The sequence below is a fragment of the Gastrolobium bilobum genome, unplaced genomic scaffold, assembly GCF_033153095.1.
Source record: "Gastrolobium bilobum isolate Gb01-03AN ecotype WA unplaced genomic scaffold, APGP_CSIRO_Gbil_v1 utg3588, whole genome shotgun sequence".
NCBI classification, from domain to species: Eukaryota; Viridiplantae; Streptophyta; class Magnoliopsida; order Fabales; family Fabaceae; genus Gastrolobium; species Gastrolobium bilobum.
The window spans coordinates 92,626-114,488 of NW_026899729.1; the positions used below are offsets into that span (position 1 = coordinate 92,626).

General features: G+C 33.1%; 2 protein-coding genes across 2 annotated transcripts; both read left to right on the forward strand.

Moving 5' to 3' along the window:
* Positions 1-2,329: 2,329 nt before the first annotated feature.
* Positions 2,330-6,454, forward strand: LOC133292998 (uncharacterized). Its single transcript, XM_061491507.1, has 5 exons — positions 2,330-3,572; positions 4,254-4,311; positions 4,408-4,491; positions 4,659-4,800; positions 5,839-6,454. The coding sequence occupies exons 1-5, from the start codon at positions 3,077-3,079 to the stop codon at positions 6,205-6,207; spliced, it is 1,149 nt and encodes a 382-aa protein (XP_061347491.1). The 5' UTR covers positions 2,330-3,076; the 3' UTR covers positions 6,208-6,454.
* A 10,803-nt stretch (positions 6,455-17,257) lies between these two features.
* On the forward strand, positions 17,258-21,296 carry LOC133292988 (leucine aminopeptidase 2, chloroplastic-like). The gene is made up of 9 exons (XM_061491493.1): positions 17,258-17,331; positions 17,445-17,644; positions 17,806-18,031; positions 18,371-18,497; positions 19,270-19,365; positions 19,871-19,948; positions 20,336-20,396; positions 20,634-20,821; positions 21,069-21,296. Exons 1-9 carry the CDS (start codon positions 17,258-17,260, stop codon positions 21,195-21,197), a joined length of 1,179 nt encoding a protein of 392 aa, XP_061347477.1. The 3' UTR covers positions 21,198-21,296.
* Positions 21,297-21,863: the final 567 nt, after the last annotated feature.

Genomic DNA, 21,863 nt, shown 5'->3' on the forward strand with positions numbered 1-21,863 from the left:
TTTAATTAATTACTCTGTGTGGAGGGGGTAAAAGGGTAAAAACACATACACATGCATTTGGATGAACTATTGGTGTTTTTTATTTTTTTTCCAGAATTCTAATTTATTTAATGTCATCGTGTTTTTTTAGTAGATAAAGAGGGCAAGAGCCCATGTCATAGTGTAATTTATTCGGTGAACTAATATTATTTGTCAGTTGACTCTTTTAATGCATCAGACAATTAAGATTTGGTTACTGACTTGAATAACCTACAATAAATAGGTGATGGGTTGGAAACTGCCACCATTTTATTTTATTTTTTGTGTATTGATGTGTTAAATCAAAAGTTTGAAATATAATGTCAAATGGTGGTAGCTCAGTTGGCGCATGAGAGCTGAGCAGGTGAGGGTGAGAGCATGTGTTCGAATCTCTCCGGTACCACCTTTGGGAGGAGTTTAAAGCTTTAATCCTGGACCTATCCCGAATCAGATTAGTTGCGAAGCAATGAACCGATTGGAATATTTCTAAAAAAAAAAAAAAAAAAGTCTGAAATGTAATGCAATTTATATTAGCGAATGACATAACCAATTATTTAACCCATTTTAAAGCTAAAAGTTGTTAGAGATATATAAAACCATTAATGTAATTTCATCCAACACTGTAAATTTTTGGTTGAATTAATTTTTTACATGGTATAAGATTCTCAGTGTCCCGGGTGGGGTTGATCCTCATCGCCCCCCAATTTTTTTTTTTGTGAAATTTCTTAGCACATGCAGGCTGGCCCTGATTTATTGTCTACCCTTCAAGTCCAGTGAACTCTCGTGTAGGGGTCGTATTAGAGAATGTATAAAGCATTAAAAAGCTTTCACCCACTGACTTAAACTTTTGGGTTGAATTAATTCCTAACATAGTATCGGAGCCTCGGTGTCCTGTATTCGATCCTCGTCACCTCCCATATTTTGTGTGAAATTTCTTAACACATATAGACCGGATTAAATTGATTCTTTATAGTGATGTTATTATTCCCCTGTTTTAAATGTTTTGAATTGATTCTTACGTTAATTCCATTGATAGACAGCGGATTCTGATTATTTAATAGAATTTATGCAGAATTTAATTTTAATAGCAAAGAGAGCTTTAAAAATTGATGGGTTGTTAACAAAAAAATTTATACATGTCTAAATAAGTTTATTTTATATTAAAAATTTATAACCAAAGAAAATACTCTTAAATAAAATAAATAAAGACAAAATTTAATTATGCAATATATTTTTGAGCAGATTATTTTTGCAAATTTTTTATTTATAAACTCTTACAAATTACATTATATATTATGGGTAAAATATATTACTTAAATATGTATTATCCATAATACACAGTATAATTTATAAAAATTTATAAATAAAAAATTTATAAATATAACTTATCGTTAGGGGTGTAAATGGGTCAGGCTGGCCCAGCCCGGCCTACATTAAGCCTGGCTTGGCCCGGCCTTTCAGAAAAGTAGAATAGACTTAGGCTTTTAAGAAAGCTTTTTTAACAAATAGGCCGTAGGTCAATTTTGTCAAGCCTGGCCCAAAGCCTTGTAGGCTGACCTATTTAATTTATTAAAAATAAAATAATAAAATAATATTTATTTTATGTGGCATGACAAAGTACCAATACCAACCCCAATTTTTAGATGAATGACAATCTCTTGTAGACTTTATTTCAGCACCCAATAATTGTATTTTTCTTATTTTCTCCATTTCTTTGACTCTATTCCTCTATGATATACATTATAAAGCTGAGGTATTATGTTGATTCTTTCTGGTTTGTTATTTTTTTCTTATGAGAAGTACTAGTGCATTCATGAATGAAACTTTCTTTGCTCTATACAATTATTTTCTTTGCTTAGTATCTCCAGTGGTAGGCCTACAAGGCCTGTAGGCCATGTCGCGCTTTCTTATTTTTAAAAATAGACCGGGCTTGGCTTACAAATAAAGCCTTTGATAGGCCAGTAGGCCAGATAAGCTGAACTTTTTTTTATGTAGGGTTGGGCCAAGAAGGCCAAAGTCCAACCTAGCCCGTTTACACCCTTACTTATCGCTATGTTTTCTGCCAAAAAAAAATTAATATCACTTGAATCAGAACTTTTTTATCTAATGGTTTCCCGTTTGCTTCTGAAACAAATATTGAGTGCTTAATTGTTGATTGAATTCATTAATTGAGAGTGTACCGGCCACAACCGGTAAAATAGTAGTGCAAAAACCGGATTTACAGGTTAACCCCAACCTTTTCTTTTTCTATTTTTTTCATTTTCACTCTTTCATTTCACTCTTTGATTCTCTCACTTCTTCTACCTCAATTTTTTTTTTAGTTATACTTAAACCTTCGTTTCTTTGTTTGTTCGATCAAATCAAACCCCAATTTCTCTCTCTCTCTCTCTACAATCTTCAAAGTTTCTGTTATTTCTCACTCTAAAAGAACACCCATTTTCCCGGAAAATTTCTTTGCTATTTTCTGGGAGGAGAAAAGAAGCATGAGCACTGCAACCCACAGTTTGAAAGCACCAGATTTTTGAGGTTGCAGTGCTGAGCACTTTCTTTTTCCGCAATGCAGAATGGAATCTCAGCTTTCCCAAGCTCATTTCAAAACTCATCACGACTACACAATGCAACTCCGCTTAAACCCTAACTTTGCTCAGATAGGTCAACCCATCTTGCTGAATTCGATCCCTATCAGCTTCGAGCTTTTCTGGGTTTTGAGAATAATGGGAGTTTGGTGTCTTAATGGTTCTCAAATTGCAGGTTTTGGTTGTCTCTGAGTGTGTAGTTGGGTGATTTGAGTTATACATAGTGCTTTTTAGAGGAAAAAAATCTGAGATCTGTTCTGGGGGTCACATCATTGTGCATCAATCAGGTGTTAGCTAAAAGTTTGATATTGATCCTGGTTTCTATTGATTCTTGAGCTTCCAACTGATAAACGAGTGAGGGTTTTCAGTGAATTTTTATGGGTAGCTGATGGATACTTAGAGCTTAAGGTTGAATCGTGAGGTAGAAAAGTTCCAAGGGGGGTTGTGTTTGGTGGCTTGTGAAACCAAAGAGATTTGTGTAAATGTCAGGAGCTCCTAGATTGAGGTCTATGAATGTTGGTGACTCAGAGACAAGGTCTGTGCTTGGACCAGCTGGTAACAAGACAGGGTCTTTGAGTTCTCGGAAACAAGCTTCAAAGCCACTGAGGAAGGCTGAGAAATTGGGCAACGAGGTTGCTTCAACTCAAGAGAAGAAATCCTATGAATTGTCTTCAGTTGTCACTTCCTCTACTTCTCCTCATCAGTCACATTCTGTCAGTGTTCCTTCAGTGCTACGCAGGCATGAGCAGTTGTTGCATTCTAATTTGTCTCTGAATGCTTCTTGTTCTTCTGATGCTTCCACTGACTCATTTCATAGCCGAGCTTCTACTGGAAGATTGACTCGGTCTACTAGCTTAGGTAGTAGAAGGAAGCGCTCCGTGTCAAAGCCAAGAAGTGTTGCTTCTGATGGTGTGTTAGAACCTCCTCCTGATGGTTCACAATCCAAGAAGAGGTGTGCTTGGGTAACTCCTAATACTGGTTCGTTCTTCTTCTTTCACTTTCCCTAAAATCTTAAACAGACATGTTATACTGATTTTTAAAATAATTATGTGTCTTTAATGATAAGTTGGTTTTACTATAAGCCTTTTGGCGGATAATTCAGTTCATGATACTTTTGAATGATGCTTAATTGCTTTCACGATTATGTACATTGTAGTTAATTTCAATCTTCTGGTCTTATTCAGTATTTTAAAATGCATTTGAGCTGATATTGACATATTGCGAATTGTATGATTTTCATTTAACTTCAGGATAAATTTCATTTCTTGAAGATTGAGATTTTACTTTAAATATATAACTCCATTTGGATTTCATTGTATGCTTTTGTACACAAATTAATTTCAAGTGAGAATGAACTCTGGTTTTTCATTTTAAGATAGTTGATGCGTCTTTAGCGAAAATATAGTAGAACACGCAGTGGATTTGTGCCTTTTTTTCATGGATTATAGTTGATGTTTTTTACTGTTGAAGAGAAAATTGTGAATTCCAAGTGAATACATGGTATGGACCTGATATAGTTTGGTGGAAATAGAGATGAATGGACGCAAGTCATACCTTTCCTAGAATATACTCTATAATACTTATTTAGAGTTTTAAGTGCTGAACTACATTGGTTATTTTAAAGTTTTGTTTCCTGACTAAGTTTACCGGTTGTACTAGAACCATGTTATGCTACTTTCCACGATGAAGAATGGGGAGTTCCAGTACATGATGACAAGTATGTGATACACAAAAAATAATCTTGTTATGTTGATTGGAGAAATGAAGGTACCTTCTTCTGTTAGATTGTGTTTGACACTTTTATCTCATGTAGGAAACTATTTGAACTTCTTGTTCTATCGAGCGCTCTGTCTGAACTCGCTTGGCCAGCCATTCTAAGCAAGAGGCACATTTTTAGGTATTATCTATGAAGAAGTTTTGAATTTATTTTATTTAGATTTTTTTAATTATTTTTTATTCTTAACTTCAAATCTCTACTGGTTGGCTTCAACATCAGGCCTCAGCAGTTGCCAATTTTCTCTTTGACTTTGTTCACATTATTTTTGTTAACAAGGTTATTTTCAGGGAAGTTTTTGCAGACTTTGATCCAGTTGCTGTCTCAAAATTGAATGAGAGGAAGATAATGGCACCAGGAACCACTGCAAACTCCTTACTTTCTGACCTTAAATTGCGTGCTATAATTGAGAATGCACGCCAAATATCGAAGGTAGATTAGTTTTCTCTTGACTTTTGCAACCTTCATAATGGAATATGCAAACTCTTGGGTTAAATCATAATTGCTTATTAATTGCTGGACCATAGGAAGCCAAGAGAACCATGGGATACAGGCTTGGTGATACTTCACTGTCATTGCCTAAATCCTTTGTTCTATATTGGCAATATCTGGATTTAATAACGTGTCCAGGGAATAAGTGATTTTACTAGCTGATCTAGGTGGGTACTTCATACTACCTTATTCGTAATATATGAATAAAGTGGAATCCTGAGGTTCCTGCGTGCTTGTCCTTATTAGGATATGCTAATTTGGAAAGAAGTTGATTACTTAATGTTTTGGTAGTTTGGAGGCATTTTAAAATAAAAAGCTATGGCTTTATTGTATGCATTGATCTTTGGGAAAATTACCTAAAAGAAAAGCAAGCCTAATATTTTTCAAAAAAAAAAAAATGGAAAGTATTAATTGCCTATGTAGAAATGAATGATCTTACTTAAACACTCTAATTTTTCACATACTGCACAAAAGTTTATATGACTGTTGAATTTGACAAAATAGTGAAGCCACTTCAACTTAAATGCTGGATTGAGAAACAACTATGCAAGCAGGATAATTCATTTCTGTCTTGATTATTAACACATGTTGGTCCCTTTTTTAAAAATGATTTGAGTTGCTTTTCTGTGATCTTGGGTATAGTATTCTAACTCATAAAGGTAATTGGGTTGTGGTCCTGACCCTTATTCAATTTGAATGACCCATATGGGATAAACCATGAATAAATCTGCCGTACAGCCTAAGCTTCTTGTAATCTAATTTGCAACAGTGATATGCAACCTAATTATTTGGATCCTTTAACCTGCCAGCATGCTTAGCTGGTGCGTCCTAAGTCACCTATCAGTCTTGGTACTTTTCCAAACATTAAACACTACAACGCCCTTTTTTGCTGAACTGCCATAATTGCAGTTTGCACAATTTGCACCATGGCTATGATTATCTTTGCAGCTAACTTTTTGTAGGTTTTACTGATGCCAGGTCATAGATGAGTTTGGGTCATTTGACAAGTATATATGGAGTTTTGTGAACCACAAGCCTATAGTTAGCAGATTCCGATATCCTCGACAAGTTCCTGCAAAAACACCAAAAGCCGATGTTATTAGCAAAGACATGGTGAGAAGAGGTTTCCGTGGTGTGGGTCCCACGGTCGTATACTCCTTCATGCAGGTTGCTGGGTTAACAAATGACCACCTCATCAATTGCTTCAGATTTCAGGAGTGTGTGGCTGCAGCAGAAGGGAAGGAAGAGAATGCCATCAAGGATGATCCTCAACAAAAGGAGTGTGATAATGTGATGGAATCTGATCTGTCCATTGCCATTGATAATTTGAGTTTCTCCTCAGAATGAATGATGGCTCAATAGTCTTGGCTGATAGAGATCCTGGTTCTATTGGCAGATCATCTGGTAGACCAAATTCGTTCTACTTAGCCTTAGATTGAGTCATGATGGAGGAGAATTTGTGTTTCTATCTCATGTAGTTCAAAGCAGATTTGAATATCCAACTACCCATCTTGTTATATGAGGTTTCTCGAGGGAAGCCTTAACGAATTGGTGTACAATTTTTTTGTACAGTCAAATGATCAATGATTAGATAACTAGCTCTTATTGTGCAGTGTTGCCGTCTCATTTTAATTATAGTGTCATTCATGGATGCATTGTGTTGGACAGCTAGAATTTTAACTGATTGATGAGTCCCACTTGTGATGGATGACAATGATACAACAATGGCTGTGTGTTTCTTTGTCACCGTTGGAGCGGGAGTACTCATTCTTCGATAGACATGTTTGCTACGTTTGGATTCCCCCAACAATGGTGGGGTATTGCTTGAGCTCTGAAAATAATAATTGTGACGGATGGTCGAGTGTAAACGGGCTAGGTCGGTCTACAGGAGTATACAATTTAATCTATATTAGGTCAGGTTTAGTCTATTATAAATAGTCAAATGGAACAGGTTTGGACTTTAAAAAAAAAACTATTTATGAAGCAAGTCGTAAGTTTTTTTTATACATGTCGAGCTTATAAATCTACAGTTGGTCTATATTATATTATTTATTTTAAATAAAATTATTATTTTAATAATTTTGAATAATAAAGTAATATTATTTTAGTTATTTTTTAATTATTAGATGTTTAATAGGTTTAAACAGGTTAACAGATCTAGGTTAAAAAATTTATTTTTTAAACATAGATCAAGTCAGATTTATAATTTGAACCTATACAGATTAACAAGTTATGTCAGACTTAAGATTTTTTATACAAATTCAATCTATTTAAATCAAATAACCTAATGTATTTACACCTTTAGTCGGTGGTAACTAACCATGTTTTGTAACTCTTGCCCTCCAATTTCTTTCAATCTTATGCGAAGTCTTTTTGGCTAAATTTTTTGGTAACAAAAATTGTGATCGGTAGGTTCCTGGAGAATTGAATTTCTCACATCATCATTGCACCTTAACGTGTTTCTCTTTACTGTGTTTTTGCTGTAAGTAATTTAATACGTGGACAAAAAACTCAATTATTGTAATTACAGAATCTTTAAAAATTTCAATGGTTTATCTTTTATAATCCTTGGGAATGATGGCCTTTTTGTCTTGGGTACATGAGCTCATTATTTTCTGCTCTGCGTGTGAAGACAGCTGCAGAAGCGTATGAAGGCATAAGTCCGTAAGGTTAGGTTAGGAATCTTGATTTATATTTTTCATAATGACAGCTGGAATACTTTTCATTCAAAAGAAATATTATCTGAAAACAGATAGCATATTATTGAGTCAATAAAAAGAGCACCACAATCAAAAGGAAGATGTGTACATAATAATAGCCTTGTATAACATCAAATGACAAAAGAAATATTATTCGAAAACGAATAGCATATTATTGTGTCGCTAAAAAGAGCACCACAATGAAAGGGAAGATGTCATCTACCTATACATATATATAGCCTTCTATCATAGCAAATGACAAAAACCATACGTTGGAGTGTTTGGTATAAGTATTTTGTTCAGAATGATGAAAAAGTGGGGTGGAAAATGTTTATTTAACCATATTTGATATCAGGAATAATAAAAAATTCCTAGCAAAAAATTTTGTCTGTCAATCCAAATTTAAACTAAACACTGGTAAAAAAAAAAATTCTACCCATCCCATAGTATTATTTTTTCCCATGTACTTATATTCTGATTTTAATGATTTGAGACTAAAATGCCCTCTTGTATTTAATGACAGAGATACAATATTAAAAAATTATAGGTAATTTGGTGATTTTTGTTGAAATTTTCTTCAATATTTTATCATCAACTAAACATACTATTACTAAAAGTAACCTAATTTTTCCTGTTAAATTTTGGCATACCAAACACTTTTTCGCTATTTTTTTGGGAAAAAAAATTTCCCACCATATTTTAAGAAATCTTTTTTTTCTGGTAAAAAAAAATATCTCCTATACCAAACACTCATTTAAAGTGAAGTGAAGGAAGAAATGTACAAGATAAAAGAAAAGACATCCTCTAGAAGCATAAAGAGAAACAATAACATATAAGACAAGAAGTTTAATACATCAAAGATCTCTTATCCCTCTGAGCACCCTCTAATAATTTATCAATTTTACTTTGAGAATATTACCAATATTTTCATACTTTTAGAAGCCATCGAAATTGATCTAGTGATAAAAAATTTAAGTAAATTGTATTAGGTTATATGTTTAATTCTCACTTGTATAAAAAAAATTAGACAAGATCTCAATATTAAAGAAATGACTCATAGGGTGTTGACCTTGGATAAAGAAAGAAAAAGCCAAAGGAATGGCATTTATATTACCCTCTTCTTTCAAAATACAAATTATTACGACGCTAAAAGCTTATGAAATAGAGTAAATAACAAAATAATATAAGGAAATGCACCTTGCATACAAATCCTCTTCCTTGCCTACTCACATATTTCCCTTTGCTCCATCATAGCAAACCTCTACTCCAATACAAATTCAATTAAATTCAAATTAATTTTATTTTTTAATGATTCCAAACTTTGTATTACAGAAATTATACATGTGAATCCTTCAAGCGATGTCAATGAAATGTAATCCATCATTGTCACTTGAAAAAGTTGCATTTATGTTCAACAAGTAACAAAATTGGTATTGTCAATTGTGGAGAGTGGAGACAGTACTGTGGCTGCCAATGTCGGCCAAGCTCGTTGGGTCAATCCTTCAAGACTCGAAAGGTAGGGCATTGGCCCAACCGAATTGGCTAAAAAAATTCCTTATACAAAATTGATCATTTTGTTCCCACTTAAATTATATAATCGAATCAAATGATGATAACTCAGTTGGTGTTAAAAAATTAAACAGGTGGGGATGAGAGTATGTATTCAATCTTTCTTAATATTGTCCATCGAAGGAGTTTAAAGCTTAATCCCGAGACCCGCTCCGAATCGAATTAGTTACGAAACAATGAAGCGATTGAAATATCTCAAAAAAAATAAAATTGTATAGTCCAAAAAGAAAAACCCGAATCAAACTAAGTTTTCACCATCCTTGCGCCCGAAACATTAATATTATATGGCCTATAGCAACAAGGGCTTATCATTTCTCAAGTTGCTTGAGATAATTTTATCTCCGGCTACTAAATTATAACCGTACAAAGACGGATCAATGGTGATAAAGGAAGAGAGAGAAAAAGGGAATCATAACCATTCAAAGGTGAATCAATAAATATAAGGAAATAAATAAATAAAACGACGTAATTTTGGGGTGGCCGGAGATAAATTTATCTCAAGTTGCCGAAGAAATGTTTTTCCTTATGAACAAACTCATTTGACACACAAACTATAGTTTTATGTAAAATAAGGGTGAGGATATTCTAACTACCAGAATTTTTTACTACTAACTTACTACCCATCACATCACCCATGGATCAAAGAGAGAGAATTTTAAAAAGTTTTTGAAGAGAGAGAAAATGTTAATCTAATGTTGATTAGATAGGTAGTAAATTGGTAGTGGAAAATTTTGGTAGTGAGAATATTCCTCCTCGTAAAATAATATAAACAATTTAAAAGAAGAATTTTGCTTATGTTATTTTATTTTATTTTTGGATACCTTGCTTATGTTATTTGAACTATTAAGTATATATCATGTGAATGTTCTTGACTGGAGCAGAATTGTCCCCGTTAAGAATATATGTGATTTATCAAAACAAAAACAAAAAACACATCAGAAATTTTTAAAACTTACTTGATCCCGTGTTTAAATTTGAGGTTGTTTTTATTTAACTTTAACTTAATTTCTTCCAACTATACTGACTCGTAGACTTTATTTTTCACAAAAAGAAAACTCAATATAACAAATTAAAATAGCTTAATACGCGTGTGATGTAAGGGATAACAAAAAAAAAGGTTTAATATATTATAAATAACAAAAAAATGTTTTTTTTTCTTCAAATAATTGATATAATTACAAGTTTTATTTATTACTATCACTATATTGGAAAAAAAACTTTTCTGACTTTGTTGGAAATGATGCAAAATGTATATATTTGGTTCAAATGGTGAGTATTCTTTCTTTCTTTTTATTATTTATTTATTGTCGATAAAATAATTAAAAAAACTTCAAAACTCTACTTGAAATGAAAAATATGTTAAAAATTTATTTAAAAATTTATAAAAAATAAACAAATGTTATACATATTAATTTGCATATTTTTTTTTTACATAATTTGCATAATTCTTTTTTGCACACAATAGAGACTACCTTACATAAATACAACAATATTATTCAATAATTGAACATAAAAAAGCATTTAATTAAATCATAGTAGAAATCAAGAAAAGCTGGTGACAACAAGAAAATTAAAAAGCAATACCAATTGGAGAATAAAAGATAAATAGAGTGAAATCAATTTTAGATCACAAAAGTTAAAAAAAAAAACTGAAACAATATAGAAATCACATGAGTTTAATAATATCCTGTAATTTAACAATGTCATAAGGCATCGGGGGCTTTTGACCATATTAGTTCAAAATATAAAAAGTTTGACTAGATTAAGCTCCTCGTTAAACTTATTACCATACTAATGTAAAATTATACGTTTTATCTGTCACTGCATTAAGACATGGGACATTAGATGTCAAGTTACACGTAAAACAAGGTCCTTAAACGCTGTTGTGTCATTGGTGTGTTTGACCTAACAAAGACGTGTTATTAATTTTGTCGCGTTCAATGGTGTCAGAGACTACAAGACACGCCTCTGCACCAGACGTGTTTGACTGGTCCAAATCGTGGTCTTCGATGTAACGCGTCAGACCTTAAAAATGGAACTGAACTTGCCACTTCTAGACGCGGTATTTACAATGTCGTGTCTCTGTCTATATATGTCCCACGCGGTAAACCTTTCTCCTTACCCCACCATTCTCTCACATCTCTCATGTTTCATTCTCTCTCCATATACCTCTCTGTTTCATTTTTGGTTCATATACTTCTCCTTAGAGGTCAACATCGAAGTATATTATTGGCAATTGTAAATCCATATCTTGATTGGCAGCCTCTAAATGCGTACCATATTCTTCGAGATCCGGATTAGTCATGTCACCGTCCACAAACCTGTGTTTCACAAATATAATAAAAAAAATAATAATATGCATGTGATAAATACATTATTTATGTAACACAGTCATTAAACTATTAAATTCAGCAACAAAAATTGCAATTAGTTTTATTATTAAATTGTTATATTGAAAAAAAAATCCATCTTATTTCTAAACAATACTTTTTAAGAAACTATGCTATAATATAAATATAGCATAAATAAAATTTAAGCCACTAACTTAAAGTTTTAATAATATGAATATAGTACCTTTAAATTTTTTAATAATATTATAAATAAAATCCAAGGCCATTAAATATACTACACTAATAATATAAATACATCATTAATAAAATTAAGGTCACCAACTTCTTGCTTTAACTCTGTCCATATACCTCTCTGTTTCATTTTTGCTATAATATGGTACGCATTTAGAGGCTGCCAATCAAGATATGGATTTACAATTGCCAATAATATACTTTGATGTTGGCCTGAGATTAGGCATATATCAGTTTTTTGCGTGACATACAAACATATACAAGCCAAAAAGTATTCCCAAGTCTCATTTGTTTCACCTTCTACAACTGTAAATGCCAATGGTAATACCTCATAATTTCCACCATGTGTTGTGGTAATCATCAACATACCTTTCTACTTCCCATATAAGTGTGTGCCATCAACTTGTTGGACAGGTGGCTTCAATACTCAAGAGGGGGATGAATTGAGTTTTACAAAATCTTTTCGCAAAGTACCTCATTTGATGTTTTAAAGACTATTTCTTCAATAAAGTGATTTAATAAAGAAATGTCTAATAGTAAAAGCAAGTGTAGTGATCAACAAAGTAAGCAAGTGAATATATAAAGACAATCTAAGATGCAATTTTAATACTTAAAAAAAGGATTAAGGTTAGAGAAATTGCAAACTAGATGTATCCTGGTTCGGTCACCACCACCGTGACCTACGTCCAGACTGAAGCCGCTCGATCAATTCTTTTCACTAACTATCAAGCTTCAGGGTGCTTGACAAACCACTACAACTTTTCAAGACTTCGGGCTCTTGATGCCTTACACTTTTTCACTCCAAATTTTCTTAGGAATTTGGTGACCTTTCAAGTGTGTAGGCTTCACTCCCCTAGCTACTCAAGTAATCAAGGAAGGTGTTTAATAATGACTAAGTACTCTCAAAGTACAAATAACACAAGTTGAAGAACAAGGGTATATGACATTTTTACAAGAATAAAGCTCGAAAGGAATTTATGATTAAGAAGACAAGAATAATGCAAATAGAATGAGAATTAATGAGTAATAATGATCAAGAAGTGTGTCCCATCAATGGGAACAGTAATCTCTATTTATAGAGGGGCCCCATGGCCTTTTTCCTACTTATTTTCGCAAACTAGCCATTTTATAGCCGTTATTTTTGTCTCTGTACAGTAGGTAATCGATTACCATTGAGTGGGTAATCGATTACCATTGTTTGGTAATCGATTACCAACCTGTTGAAAGGTTGGTTTCACCCTAAAATAGTTTTCTCTTGATTCACATCATTTTCAAATATTGTTTAAACATTTTATGAACATTGAAAAATATGTTTTCATGTTAAGAATTTATTTGAATGTCAAACGATGATTTAATCCATGTATTTTTTTAAAAAAAATTCTTTGAGCTTCGTTCTTGTAAAGAATCAATTTACAAATACTCCTAAGTCCTACAGTATATTACTCTGAGTTTGGACTTAGAGACTTCTCTTGAAGCTTGAGTCTTGATCTTGTTTAGACTTCTTTTTGATGGTTTCACCTTGAAGCTTTCTTTCCATACTTGTTTGTTATCATCGAAATCGTTGAACCTTTATATTCTTTTCATAGAGTGCATTGGTTCCACACAACTTGTATAATAAGTTTGCAAAAGTTGAGCGCGTCATGACATTGCCTGAAAGTCCAGAAAACCCTATCGAAAACCCAATAACCATTAACAACCCAATGATTTTCCATATATTCATTTGTTTGAATGTGATAAATAGAACCCTCAGAAAAATGTAGCAGGTAATCAAACCATCAAGGAAAATAACCATAAGATTGGTCTCAGTCGCCGTAAAATCTTTGCCATGGCTTTTTGTTTAGCCTTCAGTGTCTTCCGGAATGAAATAGTGAATTCAAAATTATTTCATATTCTTTCTTGTATCAACCCAACTGATACATGTGGTTCTTCCATGACCATATCTGTCAAAACATTACACATATAACTTTAAGTAAGAATCAAGGGACATAACATCTAAAACAATACAACTTTAATTAAAAAAAAATATCAGTCACCTAATATAGTTGAAGTAATAAACGTGGAATCAAGTTGTCTGTGATCTTAGGACAGATTACTGCTGACACAATTGTGAGGTGCCACCCATCTGCTCACCACCCACACTAATCCATTTTTCAGTTTCATTGCCCTCATTTGCCACGAACAACCCGAGTTATAGTTCCTGCACCTCATGACTAACTTCAGAGTCGTACGCTCAACAACAACAACCTCCTTATTACTTTTCATGCAATAAGACTTGACTGCCATTTGCACTGCTTCCTTGGATTCAAATTATTGTTTAACAAACAACTCATCCCTAATGGTCCATGTACCATGATACTCCCTCTCATTATATTCTTGAACCTCATTTGGATACTCATAATTAATGTATGAGTAATGTGAAATGTCATTCCAAAATAGAGTTACACTATCGCCTACATAACATACATCAAAATCAATAGATAAATGTACAAGATAAACCTTAAAAAAAAAAATCAATAAAGCACTTGTTCATTAACCTTCTACCATGTTTTGATCCCGAAACCCGTTGATGACAATTCTTAAGGTGTTTCGAACTTCTGTTGGCACTGCAGATGGATTACGATCATCGTCATCTTCGTTATTTGACTCATTGTCATTATGCTCAATTCCAGACAATCATCACCATCTTCTTCTTCTTCTTCGTCATCATCATTATGGTCCTATGTTGGAATGTCTTCATCCTCAAATGTAACATTGTTGCATGCTGGCGGAGGTACAAATGATGACACATACCTGTATAAATTTTCAGTGTCTGGTGTTATATTTATATCAAGTGACAGAATCAATATTGACAAATCCTCAGCATTTTCAACATATACGTATAGCTCAACAAACTTTCTTGCACTACTTTAATCAGGACTTATTTCAGATTATTCCACAAATATATCTAATATAATATCAACGACATCATCATATGTAATTGATATTGTTGTGTATTCAGTATTGCCAGCAAGAGCTCTCATAGTCACTTCAAAAATATATTGATTCCCTTGTAACTCCATTTTCTGATGAATTTTTGCCTTCAACTCCCTAAAACTAGTACCATGTGTAATTCATATTGTTCTTTTTTCACCTTCAAATGTTACACCATGATGACCTATAACATTTCTACCATTATAGTATACAAGTGCACGAATTGTTTTTTGTTTTGTTTTTGCCAATTGGTAAACAAAAGGATATGTGGAAGAAGGTGAAATACAAAAATACAAGAGAATATGGAAACAAAATAGTGTGGGAATTGAAAGAAGAAAAGAGTTGAACTTATAGCAAATTTTGAAGATCGAAATTACACGCCGAAAAAAGAGAGAATTCCAAAGTTATACCGTAAGAAGAGAGCCACAATTGAACTAAATGAAGGCACCAATATATCAATACTGAATAAAGGCAATGATATATAAATAGACGCACAAAACACAACTTTTGCGCTAACACTGAACACGTCTTGTGCAGTACCAATTTTAGACGTGCTATCCCAGAACCCGAGTTCAATGTTCCTTAAATTGGTTTGTCTTGCACACAATTTGGTGTATGTCAATGCGTGTTTAAACGCGGTATGACAAAACCCAAGTTAAGTGTTTCGTAAATTGATTTGTCTTTCACGCAAATTGGTGCATGTCAGTGCGTGATTAGACGTGGTAGAACAGAACCCGTGTTCAGTGTTCCGTGTGTTGGTTTGTCTTACACACAAAATGATGCATGAAATTGTGTGTCTAAATGCGGTATGGACAGAACCATTTTCCTTGTCATCTGACACCTTAAAGACGATAGCAAAGATGCCGCGTTTATGCAAGTCAAATGCAAGTCTGGGTATACCGCGTCTAATAACGGTAGTATAGCCATGTCTTAATGCGATTATAAATAAAATGCGTTATTTTGTATTAGTATGGTAATAAGTTTGACCAGGAGCTTAATTCGTCAAACTTTTTATATTTTGAAGTCATATGGTTAAAAGGCCGTATCAGGGGGACCTTATATGTAATGATATTGTATTTTTTATTGGTGTAAGATATTGAAGTTATATCCGCACGTTTCACTATTTCCCTTTCCTTTCCCCTTTTGGGTCTTCTCTAGATAAAAGATCCAATGCGAGTGGTTTTCATTTTTGGAAGCGAAAGAATGAGTCATTATAAATGAGAAAGATTATGTAGAATATGATAGAGGTGTATTAGTGAATTGTGGAGCCACACATTATTTTGTCATTCTTTATCTACAAATTTAAAATGGAATAAAATAACTAATGGATAAATAAGAAGTGATTTGTGTGAGAGAATCATTGACTTCAACATTTATTAAATTAGATATGGGTTTGGTCGTTTATGCTTTTCATTTTATGCTATCTCATATATTTCAACTTTTAATTACGTTATGTTTTTATTTTATTTTATATTCTCACGTATGTTTTGACTTTTGGGATGAGAGTAATAAAAATACTTTATATTTTTATATTTTGTGTTTTTTTCTATGCTTTGACTTTTGAGTTGAAGGAAATGCAAATATGTTATATTTTTATTTTATAAAATGTTGTTTTCTCCTATGATTTTTTTTTTTTTTTTGATAACAATCTCCTATGATTTTACTTTTGAGTTAAAGGTGATATTTTTATTTTATTTTATGCCATTTTCTATGTTTGACTTTTGAGTTAAAGGTGACATCATTACGTTATATTTTTATTCTATTTTTGTGCTTTTTTCTGTTTTGACTTTTGGGTTGAAGGTGATGCAAATACGTTATATTTTTATTTTATTTTATGTTGTTTTATTATATATTTTTACTTTTGAGTTAAATGTGATATTTTTATTTTATTTTATGTCATCTTCAATGCTTCAGTGCTTGACTTTTAAGCTAAAGCTGACATGATTATGTTATATTTTTATTTTATTTTGTGTTGTCTCTTATGTTTTAACTTTTGGGTTGAAGGTGATGCGGATGCATTACATTTTTATTTTATTTTAAGCTCTTTTCTATGTTTTGACTTTTGGGTTAAAGGTGATGCAAATATGTTATATTTTTATTTTATCTTATGTTTTCTCCCATTTTTTTTTTGTGGTGGAATTTCTCCTATGTTTTCACTTTTGAGTTAAAATGATGTAGTTACGTTATATTTTTATTTTATTTTACGCTCTCTCTCATGTTTGACTTTTGAGTTAAAGGTGACTCGGTTACTTTATGTTTTTAATTTACTTTATTTTATTTTATGCTTTCTCTTATGCAACTCGGTTACTGAGAAAGACCTGGCGAGAGATGCACACTCGAGGTTTCAGAATTTGATTTTGAACAAAATTGACTCAAATTTGGGAGGTATATTAGCTGAAGCTTCTGCTGAAGAGGATTTCTCTGGCAAAGTTGGCCAATCAACGGTTCTTAGAATAAGAGGACTTGAATCAAAGAGGGTTGGCTTGATTGGACTTGGACAGTCAGCTTCCTCTATAGCAACTTTTAAGGCTTTTGGTGAGGCTGTTGTGGCGGCTGCAAGGTCTGGTCATGCAAGCGATGCTGCCATTGTTCTTGCCTCTCCTGAAGGACTTTCTGTACAATCAAAGCCTAGCACTGCTTATGCAATTGCGACTGGTATTGATTTTATGATTTATAGTTGTCCAATTATCTATATGTGTGTGTGTGTGTGTGTGTGTAAGCTTGTGATTTTTATGGTTGCACTTGACGCGTGGGCTTGAACTGTGCTAGGGGTTATGTTGGGATTATTTGAAGATTATAGGTATAGGTCAGAATCAAAGAAACCAGCTCTTAGAATGGTTGACATTATTGGTCTTGGAACGGGACCTGAATTCGAGAAGAAATTTAAGTACGCAAGAGATGTTTCTTCTGGAATAATTTTTGGAAGGCAGCTAGTAAATTCTCCTGCTAATGTGCTCACACCAGGTTCATATGACACTTTGAATTGTATTTGTATATGATATGTTTTTCCTAATCCATGCAGTTGTTTGGCAGGCAGTCGGCCAATTTCATTGTGCCTTAATATATATTTGAGGGACTTACACTTCACTAAGAATTGATCTGTACTGGTAATTTGTTTATCTCAGGGGCTTTGGCAGAACAGGCATCTAACATTGTTTCCACCTATAGTGATGTTTTCACTGCTACAATATTAAATGCTGAGCAATGTAAGGATTTGAAAATGGGGTCCTATCTAGGTGTTGCTGCAGCCTCAGCAAATCCTCCTCATTTTATCCATCTATGTTATAAACCACCAAGTGGACCTGTCAATGCCAAGTTGGCTTTAGTGGGAAAAGGTTTGACCTTTGACAGGTATTAATTAAACGAAGTCTTTTTTATTTTATCTACAACTCAATAAGAGAGTGATCAATCTGAAATGAGATTTTTCCTAGTGTATTATCCATGGTTTTGATTCCTGTACTATAACTTTAATTGGTTAAGAAGTTAATCCTGATGTCTTTGCTGGTAGATAAATCTTTTATATGAGGTACTAAGTAGATTGCTTCATTGTCTTATTTCTTCATGCATTGCCAAATTGTCATCATGGCATACAGATTATATATGGGTAAATTTATATTTTGTTTTTACTATTTTGTAAAATATAGTTTTTTTCTTCTTACATTTTTTATTATGTTATCTGCATATTATTAGTGGTGGCTACAACATCAAGACTGGACCTGGTTGTTCGATTGAACTCATGAAATTTGATATGGGTGGTTCGGCTGCAGTTTTAGGTGCAGCAAAAGCTCTTGGTCAAATCAAACCTCTTGGGGTGGAGGTCAGTCATTTCTATTTCGTTGTTCATGCTTTTATCCTTTTCAAAGAATAACATTTGAGTTGATTGATTTATATTTTATACATAGTGCTTTTTTTTTTTTTGTCATTCTATCTTTCAATGTTATGTTAAGACTTTGCTTACGGGGTATTTGGCGGTGGGTGGGATGTAAAGAACCTTGGGATACACCACCCCAAAAGCTAGCTCTAAGGGTGGGAGTGCCCAAGGCCTTATAAACTCCACATTAGTTGCTTATACAACCAATGTGAGACTATATATCTCAACACGCCCCCTCACGCAAGAGCCCTTTGGGCTAGAAGTGTGGAATTGCACAGACCCAATTTTTGGTTTACCTTTTTGTGTTTTTTTATTTTAATTCCACTTGAAAGTGGGGGGCCGTGAGGATCGAACTCAAGCTCTGATACCATGTAAAGAATCTTGGGATACACCACCCCAAAAGCTAGCTCTAAAGGTGGGAGTGCCCAAGGCCTTATAAACTCCACATTAGTTGCTCATACAACCAATGTGGGACTATATATCTCAACATGGGATGCGGAAATTAATGGGTTCAGATATATATAACTGCGTTATATTTGCTATCTCATTTAATATTTTCACAATAGGCCTATTGAATGTGATTTTTCGATTTACTTTTCTGGTGGCTAGTTTCCTTTGGAATTTGTTTGGATCTTTTGGTGAATATTGTGTAGTGTGTTTTGTGGTGTAATAATAATAATGCATGCTATGCCCAGTTTAAGAAGTCCTGCATATGCAGGTTCATTTCATAGTTGCAGCTTGTGAGAATATGATAAGTGGAGCAGGTATGAGGCCTGGAGACATTGTCACTGCTTCAAATGGAAAAACTATAGAGGTGAGGATTTATTAGGTTTTTTATTTTTAAATTGTACATTAAATATAACATGTATTGACACATTATTTGATGGATTTTGATTCTGTTTCAACCATTACTTTGCAATCTTTCCATTTTGCAAGAAAACATATCGTAAGGTCCAGTGTTATTCTTATATAATGAAAATTTAATTGGAGCTTCTTGGAATGTTTTATTTGAATATTGAATGAAATGTATCAGTTATTTCCATTTGAGGAAAGTTTCAATGTAATCATTTATGATGTTTTGGGATCAAAACTGAGTATCATTATCATTGTCTCAGTACTGCAAGTCTATTATAGCTATATCAGGTACTAATAAATGTATGTATACAATGCTACTGAATGTCAATGAATTGAATTTTTGGCCTCTATGATCTATCTATGATTCTATATAATGGGACATGTGTAGTAGTTGAACTTGTCTTTGTTACTAGCATTTGATATAATTTACTCCTGATTTGTCATTGGCTTTACCTTTTGTGTAGGTTAACAACACTGATGCTGAGGGTAGACTTACCCTGGCAGATGCTCTGGTATATGCTTGTAACCAAGGTGTAGAAAAGGTATAGAGCTAATGCATTTGCGTCTTTCCATCCCTGTAGTATCCCCATAAATCATATCCAATCTAGGTCCCCTCCCAAAAGATTTGCTTAACATTTTAATACTAGATTTGGTGATTAATTATTTTTCTAACAAGAGTTGGACAAAATGTTAGAACCATTCTAATTTGTCTGGCTGAACTAAAAATTCAATTTTTTGATGAATAGATACCATTGTCATTGTTTAAAATCTGTGGGCAAGTGCTGACTTTGTGCTTTTCTATGTACAAATTTCTCAGTTGTCATCTTATTTTGATTTTTGGTATCAATTTAGACAAGATTAAGACTTGTTTAATTAGGTATATGGTTTGGTTTAGAATTGTGCTAACTGGTTGATCAACTGTTCTTCAGATTGTTGACTTGGCAACCTTAACTGGGGCCTGCAGAGTTGCTCTTGGTCCATCTATTGCAGGTAATTATAAGCTAAATACTATTATATTATGTGTGGATTTGAGCTTTTTTTTTATGACCATATACTAATATTTGCTTGTGAGAATGTGAAAAAGTTCCAAAATTTAGTTGGCTCCGAGCACTTAAAATTTGTATTATTTTGGAGAAAGAGAAAAGCTAAGGTCTTGGAGAGGCCGGACCTAAAAGATATATCTGAAAAAGTTCATCTGATTACTATTGCAAACAATTGTTTTTGAAGGTGCATTTACTCCCAGTGATGACCTGGCAAAAGAAGTTTTTGAAGCTTCTGAAGCGAGTGGGGAGAAATTATGGAGGATGCCCTTAGAAGAAAGTTACTGGGAATCAATGAAATCAGGAGCGGCTGATATGCTGAACACTGGTAGTCGACAAGGTGGTGCTATTACTGCTGCTCTTTTCTTAAAACAGGTATGTATTTTAATTTTTCTCCTTACACCCCCATTTTCTCACCCCATGATTGTGTGCCTCTAACAAGAAGTGTTCAACATAAAGTTTCCAAATTTGCATTAAAAAGTTCATATGCAAACCATTTATTAAAGGAGACTTGTTGGAATAAAAAATAGCTGCTTAGTAAGTATATATGGACTGAATTCCTAGTTGGCTGGCTTATTTTGTGTGTATGTTAGGGGTTTCTGAAACCAATTTGCTTTTGCAGTTTGTTGATGAAAAGGTTCAATGGATGCATATTGACATGGCTGGTCCAGTGTGGAATGAAAAGAAGCGTTCAGCAACAGGATTTGGCATTGCTACTTTAGTAGAATGGGTTTTGAAAAATGCCAACTGAAATCTTCAAATCTTGAGTGAAGCACAGGATGAGTTAAATTATTCGATGGGGTTGGTTATATGAATAAGTTATTCAAAGGGATGCAAAAGGAGCTGATCATTTTTTACTGTATTCGAACCTTTTGTTTTTATCTTTTAATACAAAGAAAAAAAACTTTTGGTTTTTCAAGTTTTGATAAGCTTCTCCTAACTTGAATTTTTACTGTATTCAACATGAACATGAACATTATTTTTATCTTTTACTAATTGAGGCCCATGATTGATGCATCCAAATCAAGAAAAGATTGAGAAAAAATAGATAAATAAAACAGAATAAACAAACAAATACAGAGAAAAAAAACACTGAAAGATATCTTTTAGAACATAAAACGGATCTATCTCTCCCCAATGTTAGTAGTTTTTTTTTTTTTTTTTTTTTGTAATACAATATTAGTAGTTTTCATCTGCAATGTTGCAAGACAAATTTTAAGTTAATTTATTTTCCACTTTATTAAGTTTTGTTTTTTGTTTTATTATCTTTTTCCAAAAAATATTAAATTTTGGTTGATCTCTTGATGTCTAGAGGAGATTCAGTTCATCTTGAAATATTACCTACCCTTTTATGGTTAATATTATATGAATCTCATTATTTATTTATTTTCTATTTTTAATAAAGAAATACCTATTA

What these genes read in the sequence shown, in the direction of transcription:
- LOC133292998 (XM_061491507.1), top strand. Translation starts at nt 3,077, where the DNA reads ATGTCAGGAGCTCCTAGATTGAGGTCTATGAATGTTGGTGACTCAGAG. An exon ending in TTGGGTAACTCCTAATACTG is followed by an intron (nt 3,573 to 4,253) that starts GTTCGTTCTTCT and finishes CGGTTGTACTAG; the next exon opens with AACCATGTTATGCTACTTTC. An exon ending in ATGCACGCCAAATATCGAAG is followed by an intron (nt 4,801 to 5,838) that starts GTAGATTAGTTT and finishes TACTGATGCCAG; the next exon opens with GTCATAGATGAGTTTGGGTC.
- LOC133292988 (XM_061491493.1), top strand. Translation starts at nt 17,258, where the DNA reads ATGCTGCCATTGTTCTTGCCTCTCCTGAAGGACTTTCTGTACAATCAA. An exon ending in TCAAACCTCTTGGGGTGGAG is followed by an intron (nt 18,498 to 19,269) that starts GTCAGTCATTTC and finishes CTGCATATGCAG; the next exon opens with GTTCATTTCATAGTTGCAGC. An exon ending in CAAATGGAAAAACTATAGAG is followed by an intron (nt 19,366 to 19,870) that starts GTGAGGATTTAT and finishes CCTTTTGTGTAG; the next exon opens with GTTAACAACACTGATGCTGA.